This window comes from Peromyscus eremicus, chromosome 8b, assembly GCF_949786415.1.
Source record: "Peromyscus eremicus chromosome 8b, PerEre_H2_v1, whole genome shotgun sequence".
Taxonomy (NCBI): domain Eukaryota; kingdom Metazoa; phylum Chordata; class Mammalia; order Rodentia; family Cricetidae; genus Peromyscus; species Peromyscus eremicus.
The window spans coordinates 28,273,199-28,288,758 of record NC_081424.1 but is presented as its reverse complement, the minus strand read 5'-3'; the positions used below and the strand labels follow the sequence as shown (position 1 = coordinate 28,288,758).

The 15,560-nt window shown below is 39.0% G+C and overlaps 1 protein-coding gene across 2 annotated transcripts in view; it reads left to right on the top strand.

The window, feature by feature from the left end:
- The window catches only part of Ptprk (protein tyrosine phosphatase receptor type K), a 457,202-nt gene that overhangs the window by 401,371 nt on the left and 40,271 nt on the right, over nt 1–15,560 (top strand). The window contains exon 14 of one of the 2 annotated variants that reach the window (XM_059272616.1): nt 13,633–13,768. In XM_059272616.1, coding sequence (XP_059128599.1) covers nt 13,633–13,768 — 136 coding nt within the window. Of the gene's footprint in view, nt 1–13,629; nt 13,769–15,560 lie in introns of both variants that reach the window. The other variant, XM_059272615.1, reaches the window with a different exon arrangement.

The following is a 15,560-nucleotide window of genomic DNA, read 5'->3' as shown; positions in this document are numbered from 1 at the left end:
GCAAGCACTCTTAATCCTTTAGTTTACAAGTAAAAACAGTGGAAATAGGTCAAAAGGTGGGTCCTGCTTAGTATTTTAGATGGTATTTCACCCTTATCGTATGAAGATTGTTGAAGAGTTTGCTTGACTTCTATTTGTTTTCCTCATATTCAAATTAGACCCTTTTTTTTTTTGTTGTTGTTGTTGTTTTAATTTTCCTGCTTAGGCTTTGAATGGCATGTTTGGATGACTGGCCCAGATCTGGCATTCTGAGTTTGTGCCAACAAAAATGTCAAATGCATTTGCCTTTTAATTACATGCAGTGCCTACGTTTTAATATTCCAGAGTTTTCCCCGAGGAAGAGACTTTTCTGATCCTGCCGTTTGTGGGAGGGGGGAAAATACCACTGACATTATCGGAGTTGTTTTCCCTAATGTCTCCAGCTACCCACGTTTATCACTTTACAAACATTTCACTTGAAGGTTATATTTAGTCGTTGGTAGCCTTCTTTGCTATAAACACTGTGTGTGAGTAGGATACAGGGTCCAGCATTTTATTTTAACTTCTTTTTCTTATTTCCTAGTGATCCTCAGCCAAACCCAGTTTACTCTAAATAGGCCATCGCTACTGGAATGTCTCAACAGTATAGTAGTGTGTAGAGGGTTAATCCGTTATTACTGACATAGTCCTCACCCCTTACTATCTTCAGTTTGAATATAGCCCAGTTCATTAGCCCCCACCCAGTACAGCATTGTATTATTTGGCTTCCCCAAGGCATAAAAGCAGAATTGTTGTTCCATTACTTGAAATGAGAAGATCTCTTTTGTCCAATACTCTAAACTCCCTTTAATGCCGAGTGTGCAGATACAACAAAGCAGTGTTGCTAATGATTTGTTGCTTCCAAGCTAAGAGGGTGCTCCACCATGATCTACCCCCAGATCATCATCCTCTGAAAGGTCTTCTCTCCTGTCTACCTCTGACATGGTCACTGAGTGGCTCTCCCCTTCCTGTGTTATCTCTCAGTATAGAATTTCTCAGTGCCAGAGATGGGGACTTGGTAAGTTAAGTACTCCCCACACAGCCAAGAAGACCTGAGCTTGGCTGCCTAGCTCATATATGAAAAGATGAGCCGGGTGGTGGTGGCACACGCCTTTAATCCCAGCACTTGGGAGGCAGAGGCAGGCAGATCTTTGTGAGTTCGAGGCCAGCCTGGTCTACAGAGTGAGATCCAGGAAAGGCACAAAGCTACATAGAGAAACCTGTCTTTAAAAACCAAAAAAAAAAAAAAAAAAAAAAAAAAAAGCAAAGAAAGATGAGAAGAGCAATGAGTGTGTATCACCCCATCTCCAGTGTCATAGTCACTGTTCTGCCGCTGTGAAGAGACACCATGACCAAGGCAGCTCTTATAAAGGCAAGCATTTAGTAGTGGCTTGCTTAGAGTTTGAGAGGTTAGTTCATTATCATCACGGTGGAGAGTGTGGTGGCTTGCGTGGCACTGGAGAAGCAGCTAAGAGCTTTACATCCAGATCCAATGGCAGCAGCTAGAGAAAGAGACTGGGCCTTGCATGGGCTTTTGTAACCTCAAAGCCCACCCCTGGTGACACACTTCCTCCAACAAGGCCACACCTTTTCCAGCAAGCACACACCTCCTAATCTTTCTAATCCTTTCGAACAGGCCTACTCCCCTTTGTCTAGGCATTCAAATATATGAGCCTTTGGGGACCATTCTTATTCAATCCACTACTTCTAGGGAATAGAGACAATAGGATCTCTGAGGCTTGCTAGCCAGGCCCCCTAGCCAAAAGAGTGAGCTCAAAATTCTGTGTGAGACCATGTCTCACAAAAATAAGATGTAGAGTGATTGGGTAAGACACCCCATATCAGGGACACACACATATGTTCTGTCTGTACCAAGGGTACCGGTTTACGTGTGCACAGTTTCTATTACTCAGAATCATTCAGACATGTCAGCTGCAAAGATATTATCCATCTTACCCAGTGATGATTTTGCAAGGGCTAGGAATATATTGGGCACGTAGTGAGGAGAGCAAATCCTTTAGTTGATGAAAATGAAGATGTGCCACAGATACCTTATTTTTGGATTTAACGTGCAAGGGGGAAATATTTTGTCCTTGTCTTTAATTTACTTCTTATGATCCTTTGTGTTCCCGCTCAGGCTCAACCCCTCCGTGTTAGTTTACTTTATCTCCTAAGAGGATTCCATGTAACTGGCTCCCAGTTCATTTGTGTTTCTGTCTCTTCCTCATTCTTTTCATGAGTTAGTGATTCAGGTTGACACCTCTAATCTATTCCCTGTCTTCCTGCCTCATTTCTGTGTGTGTTTAAGGCAGTGGTGAAAACGTGAGGTTGATCACATTACTCCCCAAGTAAAAGTGGCAAATAAGGGGTCGAGCAGAATAGCTTTTCTTTCAAATTATATATATTATATAATTATTACAAATATATATCAGTAGTATATAATAATTTATATACTTCATTATGTATAATAGTATATAATGCATAATTATATGTATAATTTAATTATATATATTAATACTGGGGACATGAAAAATGGTTTCTTTGTTAAAATATATTATAGACTCTGTAAATTATTTTTTAACCCTATCATTAATGGATTCTTTTCCAAAAATCTTGAAATTTATAGTATATGGTAAGTGATATATACTCTTCTAGGTGATGCACCTCAACACTTTTCAGTTTGTTGGTCATAGTGAAATCTTAAACATTAAAATTATAATTGAGTTTTTATTACCACCTTTAGTTTCTAATCTGTTTCTTATACACTTGCTAAAAAAAAAATACTGGCAGCAAAATCTTGTTTGTGGGTCATGGGAAAATAGTGAACTGGTATTTTGAGTTGGGAGAGTCTTAGGTAAATGAAAGAACAGGATTGAAATCCATTTCTAGGGGTGTGGCTCAGTAGTTGAACACTTGCCCGGCATGCACAAGGCCCTGGGTTTCAACCCCAGCACTGCAAAACAAATATAACCCAGGCTCCGAGTTACTGTTCTGGAAGTTCAACCGATTATGTGCTCAGGGCGTCTCTGTAGAACAGGCCCACTGTGAGGGGAACACAACTTGACACACATTGCCGGGCGCACAGCATCTACAAGGAAGAGGAAGGGAGAAGAGAGAATGGAAAAGGAATGGAAGGGAGGGGAGAGGAGGGGAGGGGAAGCAGGGGAAGCCAAATGATAATTTAGTGTTCAGTGTAGGGAAAATCTAAAGCTCTTTTGCCCTTGAAGCTTTGATTTTTGGGCTAGCAATGGGAGTTGCGTGCCTTGAGGTTTCCATGCAAAGCTGGCAGAGATGGCCTAAGTCCATTGGTACCTCCGAGCTGCTGGTACAAGGAGGTGCAAATTCTGTTTAAAATGAAAGCATGATCAATTTAGGCCCGCAGGAGTCCCACAGACTAACATAAAGCAATTGACTCACAACCAAAGGTCACCAAGCATTCTTGAACGTAAGTCACAGTGAGAGTCAGCAGAATCAACACCGAAGTCCTCCCAGGATTACAGGTATTGACTGTCGAGTCAAAATATAAAATTGCTGCATACAAAACACTTACCAAATAAAGAACAAATAAGGACTAACAAGATGTTGTCATCAGTAACTAAACTAAGAACTGTATACCATGATCTGAATAGAATTTATAGGAGAGAAAACCACAGTTGTCCAAATTTAAAAGTAACTGAATAGATGTGCTCATCAGCCTTACATTGCTGTAGCAAATATCTGAGCAAAGGACGTAGAGGAAGACTTATTTGGGCTCAGGATTTCAGGTCATTTAGCTCTGTTGCTTTGGGGCCCATGCACTGTGAGGCAGGGTATGATGGTCAGGGTAGGTGGTGGGCAAAGTGGGTCACCTCATAGTAGAAAGAAACAGAGAACACCACACAAGATGAGTCCAGGAATGAGGTAAACCTTTCCAGGGACCTGTTGCCATCAACCAGGCCCCACTTCCCAATAATGGTGTAGGATGCCATTAGTTAGGTCAAAGCCTTTACGATTTCTTCACACCATGGCCAGCTGGCCTCTAAGCTTTCAACACATGAACCTTCTTTGTGAGGGGGAAGGAGGAACAAATCATAACAATGTAAAAGAGAAATTGTTTATATTTAAAGAAGATGCCCAGAGTGAAATCTATGAAGAAAGGTGGACATGCTCATGAAAAGAACCAATTGGCCATGAGAACATGTTACCTGTACAGCCACATGTTCAGTTCAACCCATTTAAACCATGTGATGCCAGCACAAGATGGACTTAAGAGCAGAAAAATCTAAACAGTGACTCCTGCAATTTCGTGTTTTGACACGGAACAGAAGCAGCTTCTTAGCCCATTATGTCTATTCCAAAGCCTTGTACAGGAACTATGTATTTAGCAACATGGGGCCCTGGAGGGTCTGAGATGCCTCCTCCTGTCTATTCTACTCAGGAGGCAGATCTGCATTAATCCACGACATGCACCTTTTACAATTTTCAGGGGAAAAAAAATTAATGAATTCAGCCTGAAATAAGTTACTGAATGCTAAGCACCACTCATAAAACATAGACTAATATATTTTACTTCATTAATATTAAAACTATAATTCACTTTTATGCCATGAATAAAGTAAGGTGGAAAGCCATAGAGTGTGGGACACTTTACTCCAAAATGTGGCACCTTGGTATTCAAATACTTTAAGTTGGAGTGGGGTTTTGGATTGGAGAGGGTGCTGTTCTGTTTTGAGAAATGGCAGAGATGAGCAGGTCTCTTTGGCCTACTCCTTACCTTCCCCCAGAAACGGGATACAAGACTCAGGAAGGATTTCCCTGACCATTGCCTGAAACAGCAAGACATGAGCCCTGAACTTGGGAGACGTTGCCTTGTAATTAAAGCTTGTGAACAAAGGCCTTGCTAAGCCCCCCTGTTCAACTCATTCTGCCCCCCCAAATTTCTTCTATCTGATGGTGTGTACTTCATGAAACACATGATAAAAGCACTCAGTCATCTATGGATTTGCTCATGAAGCCTCTTATATAAAACATTGGGGTTCCAAAGGTGGTTCCGTGGCTAAGAGAACTCAGTGAGCACGTGTGAGAACTTAAGTTCAAATCCCCAGCATCCACATAAAATGCTGAAAATGTCTGTGTGTGCATGTGACCCCAGTGCTGGGAATAGGGTACAGCTTGGGCTTCCTGACTAGCCAGTCTAGCCAAGAAACAGCCATCTCCAGGGTCACTGAGATGTACTGTCACTTGGGAAGAAGGTGGCAGGTAGGCGTCCAGCTCTTCCTCTTCTGATCTGAACACAGATGTCACAGGCATCTGCACGTGTTCATACATGTGCACACATGTATTAAGCACATGTTTATACTTGTATTGATCTTTAGTTGTAAAAGTTTAAGCAATGAATTTAGGAGATTAAAATAAAAAGATATGTTTTCCTCTTATACTGTTCAACAGAGGAAGGTATTTGCATCACAAATAAATGACCAAGAGTTAGTATCTCCATAAAGCCAAAAAGATGAAAACAAATTCTTTAAGAATAGATGAAGGCTGGATGTGGTAGCGCAAAGCTTTAATCTACCAGTCCAGAGGCAGAGACAGGTGGATCTCTTGTTAGTTCAAGGCCAGCCTGATCTGCAAAGGGAGTTCCCAAACAACCAGCAATATATAGTAAATCCACCCCCCTCTGTGTGTGTGTGTGTGTGTGTGTGTGTGTGTGTGTGTGTGTGTGTGTGTGTAATCAAGTCACAAAAATTGGTGACAATTGTTCACTGGACATTTCATAGAAGAAACGGGTTTAAGCATTCAAATATCTCTAAGCCATTTTAGTCAAGTGAATATTAGAGAACATATTTCAATAGCATGTTTAAAAAGATGAAAGATCTGATGGTGCAGAGCTATGACGTAATTAACATAGAGATTACGTATGATGCTGGTTGGCAGATTCACGAGTCACAAGTTACAGCAAGTTGAGTATTTGCAGTATTTGTTTCCATCACAGTGAACTGGACATAATCTCTAAGTCACACACTACTAACCCTGGAAGTGGAGTGGGGTTGACTAGATTATTTGGTGATGGGCAGATGGTTCTACACAGTTATGGTATATGATAACATAAAAGTATTTGTCAGTGGATGAGGATCCAAGAGTTGCCTGGAGCCTACTTTGTGAAAGCCTTGTATGTTTGAAGTAGTTGGGATAGCTTTGTAATTAAGTTCACATTTTAGAAAACTCACCCTGGTAGCAGAAGATAGGCTAAATCTGAGAAAGCCAATGCAGGAAGCAGTAGGGTTTATTTAAACACTGACACACAGACACAGACACAGACACAGACACAGACACACACACACACACACACACACACACACACACACACACACACACACACACACACACAAGATAATTGAGTCTTGAATGCAGCAGAAGTTGGAAGGGAGAACTCCAGGCAGATTTCTGAGAAAACTTCGAGGATAGAACCAGCTGTGTTTAAGAAGTAAGACAGCACGCCATGGTTCTATTTTACCCACTTATTGCATGTCAGCAAATGGGAAGCTTACTGAAAAATTCATATGTGCAATCAAATACTTGTTCTTAAAAGAAAATAAAGCAGAATAACACTTTCTACTTTTTTTATCTTTAAGTGTACTCCTGAAATGTGACATTAATGTGTTCGTGAAAAAAATAAGTCTATCATTTATTTAGTATTTTTGCAGCATTTTTGTGCTATCATTGTTAAGCAAAAACAAATATGAAAATATCAGGCTTGAAGGAGATACCTTAAACACTGTGAAATTAACCTGAAATATTTGTAATAGGAATGCATTCTTTTGTTTTATAATTTTAGATCTTCATGAACTTCTTCTTTTCGATTCTCAACATTACAAATCTTCAAGAAAGTTTCTTTGTTAAACAAGAAAATTATTTTCCAACTCCTACAACAAAATGAATGTATGACATGTAGCTGTTTTCTTCACCAATCAAAATCTCTGACTGACCTTTTTTTTTTTTTTTTTTTTTGATAGTCAGCAATTCAAGAGTGAACAAATTTCATCATAAGATCATGCGAGGTGATAGAGCAAGATGACATCAAAGGATCATTGAGTTAAATAATAAATACTTCAAGATGCCCCTAAGGCTTAGATGTCCACAGTAGCAGACTATTTAATTAATAACATGTACTTTACAAAACCCATCATTATCTATTTATATGACAGACTGCAAAAAATTTTTTAAACTATATTTTAAGTGATGTCCGTTGGCTGATTCACAGGTTTTCATTATGTTATGATGGACTCAAAAGGCTAACCCCTAGTCCTTGCCATCCCATCTGTCCACTGTTCTATCACGTGTTTCCATTCATCAAACCACTTCACAACATTATGCTACTTGACATCCCTAAAAGGTACATTATATAGTTATTATTTTAGAAGGTACTAACTCTACCTGGTTGCCATGCCACCATCTTTGATTAGTGATACATTGTATCTTTAGAATGACTGTAGATAAACGTACATTAGGGTCTACACTGGTTTGAATGGTACATATCCCTCCTGGTCTCTAGTATTTAAATACCTGTTTTTGGTAGATTTAGGAAATATGGTCTTGCTGGAGGAGTTAAGTCTCTGGGAGCGAGCTTTGAGAGTTTCTAGAACTAGCCATTGTAGTTCACAGTCTGTGCTCCATGGTTATGGTTCAAGATGGCATGAGCCTTCAGCTTCTTCTCCAGCCTCTATCTGTCTCCTGCTACCTCTCCTCTGCCATCTTGAACTCTAACCCTGTGAGAGCTGTAAGCCCAAATAGACATTTTCTGTAAGTTACCTTGATTGTTGTGTTCTACCACAATGATAGCAAAGTGATACAAAAAAAAAGATACGTGTGTCCCTCCTAAATATCTAGTTATATGTAAGCAACCTTTGAACTGGCCTAATGATCCCCAAAGCCACTTCTCCTTGTGGCATTATTTACATTGTTGCAGGAGTCACTTTCGTGGTTTTCCATTATTTCTCAAAGCCAGCAAATCAATTTCATTATAGCATTTCATGTTTTTAACTAATATAGCTCTACAGTCTGTACAGTACATAAAAGGCCATGTGCTTAGTTCTCTTCTGCTGAGATCTTAACTCCATGGACTATAGTCTAGATAACTTCTTTGTGTCTAAAGCCTAACTGTTAATGCATCTCTCCAAATAATGGAATGAACTGGTCTTGCCAATACCAAAATTCCATGCAGTCTTACCTTGGGATGTGCTTGAACTTGATTTGGGCAGAAGATGGAAACAGCCCCATGAATGAAAGACTAACTAGTGCCCTTCTGTGCCTAGCTTTATCTCAAACTAGATCTAGACCAGTAAAATCCAATAAATCCTTATGCTTTGAGGAAGCCGTCTGATTTTTTGTATGCCCATTCAGTTTGTTGTATGCACGCATAGTGCCATTCTTTTTTTTTTTTTTAACTCAATTAATATGTTTGTACTATGGCTCCTTTCCAAGTTCTGCTAGGCATAAAATGACAGCAAAGTATACATGGTTCCTACTTTAAAGATCTTTAAGAATGGGAAGCCATTAGAAGGCTATAGACAGTGGAGTGATTGCACCATCATTGTATAAGAAATGCAATGTGTGTTTTGATGAAGGACAAGCAGGATGCAGAGGAGAAGAAAGCAGCCACCATGTACATGAGAAATGATGCTTGTCTGGATTGATGTGTAGCAGAGGAGAGGAAAAGAGTAGAAAGTGGGTACTTAGAAAAGAATAGTACCTTATAACTAATTGCACAAGATAGACGATTAATTTCCATGTCTACCCCGGACATTCCTATTTGCATTTTGTCCTTTCATAATTATTAACATCTTTGCATTCAAAAACATCCATGTGTGGATAATAAAGTATACATTAATATAGAGATAAAGAGAGAGAAGGAAAAAAAGATGTTGCCCAGGTTTTCAGCTTCAGGAAGCCAGTGGCAAGAGTTGTGTACTACAGGGGGAGGAAGTGGAAAAATGCTGTGAGAAGAGTGTATATGCTCACATTTAGCCCCATGGTGTTAAGGGAGACTCACACACACACACACACAAATCAAGTCAATAATCAAATTACTGAAGGGTCAGGAGATCAAGGAGATATTGGTCAGAAATGCAGTGATTTGAGAATGCTCAGAATGGATGGGGGAGTGAGGAAATGTGACATCACAAAGCCAGAGAGTGTGGACAACCACATCAGGAAGCTGAGGCCCTTGAGGGCCTAAAAACGACACCTGTTCCCCATGGATGAGCAAAACAGGAGGCATTTACAAAAGAGTCCTGGATGAAAGAGTCCAAAGTCATGACACTGGCAGGTACACTGCAATGGATGGCCCATGAAAAGGCAGTGTTGCAGATAGGAAGTGGTCAGAAAAGCCAAAGCTTCTAACATTCAAATAAAGAGAAATGTGCCTCTTCAATCCCAGTCACTAGTAAGTTGATGCTGGCCCTGACTTGCTCGTGGTAAGGGTTGTATCCCTTGTTTGTGGAGTTCAAGGACATTTACAAGGATGTATGAGTGATTGATTTGTACCAAATTACAGCTGAGAAAAGGAGAAACACCCATAATATACCAGGAGGATGTGTAGAATTTGAGTGTGATGTCTCTAAAATACTGTAAGATCCCCTAAAAAACTGTGCTTAGAGATGTCATCTGAAATACCCATCATGAAGGAGAGAAAAATGATTCTGTCTAATCACAGAAATTAGAATAATTTTAACCTTCATGTAAATTTATGTGACTTTACTCTTTTGGTCTAGAATTGGAACAAAATTATTTTATTTGTGGGAGCAAGGATATGGTATATAAAAAGGTTACTTAGATGTTTTCCTCCCCACCCAAAAAAATGTATCTCCTAAATGTGCTCAGTAAAAATAAGATTCTGGTTTTTTTTTTCCCGCCTTCATTGTGCAAAGAATTATGCCATTCTAGGCTTCTGAAAACTGGGGATTCTTTGGATGCTCTCTGGCAAGTGAAATATGAACAGATTTATGGCTTTCTGAAACTGACATTCTCCATTGTCTTTGTGCGTACATAGGTTATATGAGGCACAGGGGGGCCACCACTGTGATAGGTATCCTCTCTCTGAAGAAAATAGGAATTGCTCACTTAAAAGCTATTGTATATTTCCATTAATGCATCTTCTAAAAGTGGAAGATTTTATTTCTATTCTTTGGTCCTACTGAGCAAAAACCTAGAGAAATAAATGGGACTGAAGCATACAGAGGAAACCAGCTGTGTAGGCTGAGTCAGAAGGATTTCAAGTTAAGCTGCGCTATGGAATGAGTTCAAGGCCAGCCTGAGTTTTGGGGGAAGACTCTGTCCCCACCCCCCCAAAAAAAGCATACAGATGAATAAATTTGCACATTTTCTTTTTACAAAGTACTGTTGGTGGTAGTATTAGTAATAATAACATGTGAAGCCTATATTGAAAGTTTAGAGTTCAGGGAAAAAAGCCATCAACTCACACGTATATGGAGAATCTTATTCAAGTTTGGTAATTATGTTGACAGTTGGTCAATAATCTGCAGGTGAATTATAATCATGACCTATAAAGCATACTTGACCTTGGTCACTTTTCTTTTTAACCATTTGGGTAAAATGGTTAAAATAGGATCCAACTCTAAGAAGGCCACAGATTATCACTTTAAAGTGATTCGTGGATTTACATAATACATGAATTATCTTAACACCCCATGCACTGAGCACACCTGCAAGTTTAACAGTTTCTTTGTTCAAACATTGACTTTTATATTTGACATTCCACTTCGGGGAATATACTTAGATTAATTTATCAGAAAATCTATTTCTAATAAAACTTTCTTTTAAAAAAAATTCTTCATCCTTTGAATTTATAATTGCTTGCCTACCATTTTTTTTGTGTGTGTGTGTGAGTTTCATTATTTAATGATGCAGCATGGATAGTATTTAAGCTTTTCCTGGTGGCAAATTATTTCTGGACCTATATTCACAATGTTCATTCTATCTGTGCCTGTGTGCATTTTTATGTTTGAAAAGATTTAGCAATTCTGGGGTTTCTTATAAAATATAGCATGGTACATGTGACACCCGAATTAAAACATATTAAAGAGATGGACCTTGGCTGGGAGATGACGCGGTTGGCAATATTCTGTAAAAGCAAGGGGACCTGAGTTTGATCCCCGAGTCATCATTATTCAAACTACTAAATCTACACATAGTTTCTAACATATTTGCAAAGCATTTGCCACAGTTTGAGAGAATTTCAAGAGTGTACATAGTGTGGTTTCAACGTAAGGGTTCTACATCATGATAATCAAGGACAGACAAAAAGTGCTGGGGTTGGTAAGATAACCCTATTGGTAAAGTGCATGCCAAACGGGCATGAGGAGCTGAGTTCAAATCTCTAACACCCATGTAAAAAGCTGGGTGTGTCAAGAAGCTGTAGCAGGTGGACCCCCTATCCCAACAGTTCAGTGAGAACCTCAGTTTCAAAAAGTTCCATCAGTTGAGAAAGACAACCATACTCCCATGTAAGTGCATGAATATGAACAGAGAGAGAGAGAGAGAGAGAGAGAGAGAGAGAGAGAGAGAGAGAGAGAGAGAGAGAGAGAGCACAAGCATGCATCAAAAAAGAACTGATCGCCAAGCCACTGGCAGTTTACGTCAGGTATGTCCGAGTACCAAGGGATTGTCATCTCTACCCCATGAAAGTCAACTGTAGCAAAGAACCTGAGCAGAGGAAACTTTAGTGAGCGAACTGTAGAATTTATCCCACAGATGAAAGTTTCTCTCGGGAGATTTCTAAATCACTTTTTTTTAAATTCCTTTGTGAAAGCATATCTATGTAAACTAAAAGTTTGATAATTACAAACAATAACCATTTTGCTTTTAGATTTTCACGTGCAGTTTGGGAATACACTCCACCTGTTTTAGGTGTTTATGCTTACACCATGTGTGGATGTGTGTATACGTTCATCAAGTCACTCGAGAAAAGGAATGCCAGCAGGTTTGGATGAGTTCCAGACAATGAGATAGTTGGCCGTGTACTATGCACTGAGTGACTCCTACTCCTAATTATCTACAGCTGTGGAAGTTCTCTACAGCTGTGAGGATGGGAATGGCCATGCCCTGCCCAGCAAGCTCCCTGCACTTAATCGCAAAGGCAAGCTGGGCATGTCTTTACTTCATTGCAGTCTCTACTTCAGAATAACCATTTCCAGTTGCTAAACTATTGGGATATTTCATTCTGTGGAACTGAAACAAGATGGTTCAGTGAACTGTCTTACAAATTTAACTAACACCTTTTCAAAAGCGTATCTTCTGTTTAGATTTAAAGTAAAACATTTACGGAAATAATATTAGTCGGAGATATGTTTGCTTTTTTTTTTTTTTCTTTGAAAAATTATGCTCACTTCATGGCATCAACTTGCCAATGGGAAAAACTGGAGCAGACATTGAGATACGTAGAACCTGGCTGGGTGTTGGAGAGAAAGAAGCCAAATAAAGGAACTGAAAAAGAAAGGATTGGGACAGGAATAGATGAATAACCTTCTAAAGAGAGTAGACATGTTGTCCTGGAGATAAATGGGCTCAGATTGCAGCCTTGTTGGTAGTGTGTTCATTCAGCCAGGGTCTCTAAACTCTAAGTACAGGTGCTGTGACGGGAGATTTAGGGCAGTTTTCCAATATACTTAATCCATAGAACTCCTCAGCTTTTGCCGTCCATATTCTCAGCAGTGGGGGGCACAAACCTGGAAACTGAGAAATGCTGTCTTAGAAGATAGAAGATGTATTAGATTCCGTGTCTGCCCTTGAGCTATTCATAAGCTATCCTTAATTCTCTAAGCCTCAGGGGTTTTGTATCTGTAAAGTACAGATAATAATAGTTTCTTTGCCAGTTTCAAGGTAAATGAGGTAAAAGGAAAATACCCTCCGAGGCTTTTCCAGGCCTTATGTATTGATTAAAGTTTTCTGTTTTAATTGTGTACATACAATTATGAGGGCTGAGCATGATTTTGAGAAAGAAAAGGAAGTGAGGGCCTCTAATCTTTTTAAAGGCATTTCCCACGTTTATTATCTGGTAAGATAATAGGTAGAATGGGAACTCTTCCTGGCTACTTTTCCTTTCCTTGTGCTAAACTATTTATTTCAACTTTTATAATAGATTATAAACTTAATTTCATACTAGCCTGAAACTCTCAATGCTTCCTTCAGCCTCCTGAGTCTTAGAATTATAGGCAGCAACATGAACCACCACAATCAGTTAAAAAATAAACTGATAAACGGTCATCTATATTCAACCCAATCTCTTCCCACTGTACTAGTTCTAAAATCTAGTCCTGAATTTTGAAGGCATTTGAAGAAAAATAGCTTATCATTCCCTTTTATAATAATTTCTGTGGTTTTCCTCTTTTTTCTTATGTTAAAACAGAGCCAAAAAATAAATAAAAAAACTGGAGTGGAAGATTTTTCCCTTATCATGGCCCTAAGTCTTTCATGCTTTACAATAGCTCATTTCTGCCTGCGGGTTTTTAGGTGATGGCTTAGTCAAGCCTGTCCTCCTTCGGCCATTTCTGCCTGGAGACAGTCTTCCTGTGTGTGGTAGAGGCTTCCAGTCACCTGTTTCTCTGATTCCTTTAGCAGCAGCAACAGAAGAACCAGAGGTGATCCCGGACCCTGCGAAGCAAACAGACAGAGTGGTGAAAATCGCGGGCATCAGTGCTGGGATCTTGGTCTTCATCCTCCTCCTCCTGGTTGTCATAGTGATTGTGAAAAAGAGGTAAGATCCGATAATGTCCTGTAACCATACACACGTTTGCCACTGACGTTCACACATTTTCCCGTCAAGCCCTCTGACAAGTTCCAATAAGATTGCTTGCACCCCAGTCCCTTCTTACTTGGGATTTTTAACTGAAGTCTTACTTAGCTTTTTGCAGTTTGTTCTGGGATATAAGTGTAGATTTTTGTTAACATTTATTTAATGTAAAACTGTAAATTTCTTGAATTTTTGCAGATACATGAGAAATTCATCTTATTTTAAATGTTGTTGTTATTATTAAGCATAATAAAATTGATGGTTATACAGTTACCATACGGTGCTTCGACCAAAGTCAGAATTATTTTCATTTTTAATCTATATTTTTATAAATATGGGTTGCATATAAGACATGAGGAGAATAGAAACTTTGTTTAATGACATTGTATATTAAATATTCACTGACTAAATTTTTTTAAAAGAAGAGTAAATGCTTAAATTGAACCTTATCTTTTATACGATGTCAGTCAATGTCGCCACCTCCTGGAGTTCTATAAAGATCTGACTTCCTGGAATTTAAACTTGTATTCTAGAAATAGAAGTATACTCTTGCTCAAATGCAATTAAGATATATATTTTCTTATACTTTGAGCTATTTGACTATTATATAAGTTGTCAGAATCTGTAAGTCATCTTCTTAGAAACTAGTATGACATTTCAATCCTACCAATCACAAATTTTGGATAATTCTACAATTTGGAAGGACTTTTGAAAAAAAAAATTACATGCAGAATGCATTCCAACAGCTTTGTGTATAGAAATGGTTCTGCTTGATTAATTGTACTGATTGTATAATAAATGATGTTGCTTATATTACATGAATTCTCATAGTGTCCAATTATTATTGCTTTCTACTTGAAATAAAACATTAGCATTATGAATAAGACTCATGTGTTAATAACACTTCCATGAGAACCTATTTTAATATATTGCCTCTTTACAATTGTCCCCGGAGGTATATATGTTGGAGAAGACACATCTGCATTAGAAACATTAGGTATGCACTGCAGTGTTCTGTGTTCAATTAGCTACATATGTGCTTCCCCTAAACAGTGCTTTCTCTCTGCTGTCGTCTACCTCTGTGATTGAAAAACACACCCTAGGCGAGACAAGAAGATTTAAGCGTTTTGGAAACACTAGTTTTCCAATAAACATCCATGAAAATCGTGGACTAGAACCTTCAGACCTCATACCTCTGTTTAAATTAAATTTGTATTTGGAGAGTGGAAAAGCCAAATAGTTTAGAGAGCTCACTTAACACTGCTTCATCATTAAAAGGATTGTCACATCCGATCGGATGCATGGGAATGGTTTCTGACTGTGCCCTCCTCAGAATGGAATTCAATCTAGTTGTATTTGTGGCTTATTTGAAGACTTGTTTGTTTTTGAGTCCCCTCCTCTTGGTGGATTTGTACTAAGAATGACAAGTGAACACTGAGGTCCTTCAAGTTGCTAAGCCAGTCACCGAAGCAAGGATGGGGAAAGGGGGAATGACATGCGCTGACAGCTCTCTAAAATGGCACATCGTCACTGATTCTTCGGTTTGTGTTGCCAGTGATCAGAGAAATAAGCCTCCTCTAAAATGTTTCATGTTTAAGTTTCCACAATTATTTTACTGGATAGAAAGTCTCCCGACCTTTTCCTTGCCTCGGCAGCACCTGTGGGACTGGTGAAGCCCATAATCTTGCAGATGGATGAGGCTGTGTTTGCTGCCTTCAGGTGTACATCATACCTACATTACTTGCCCTTTTTACTC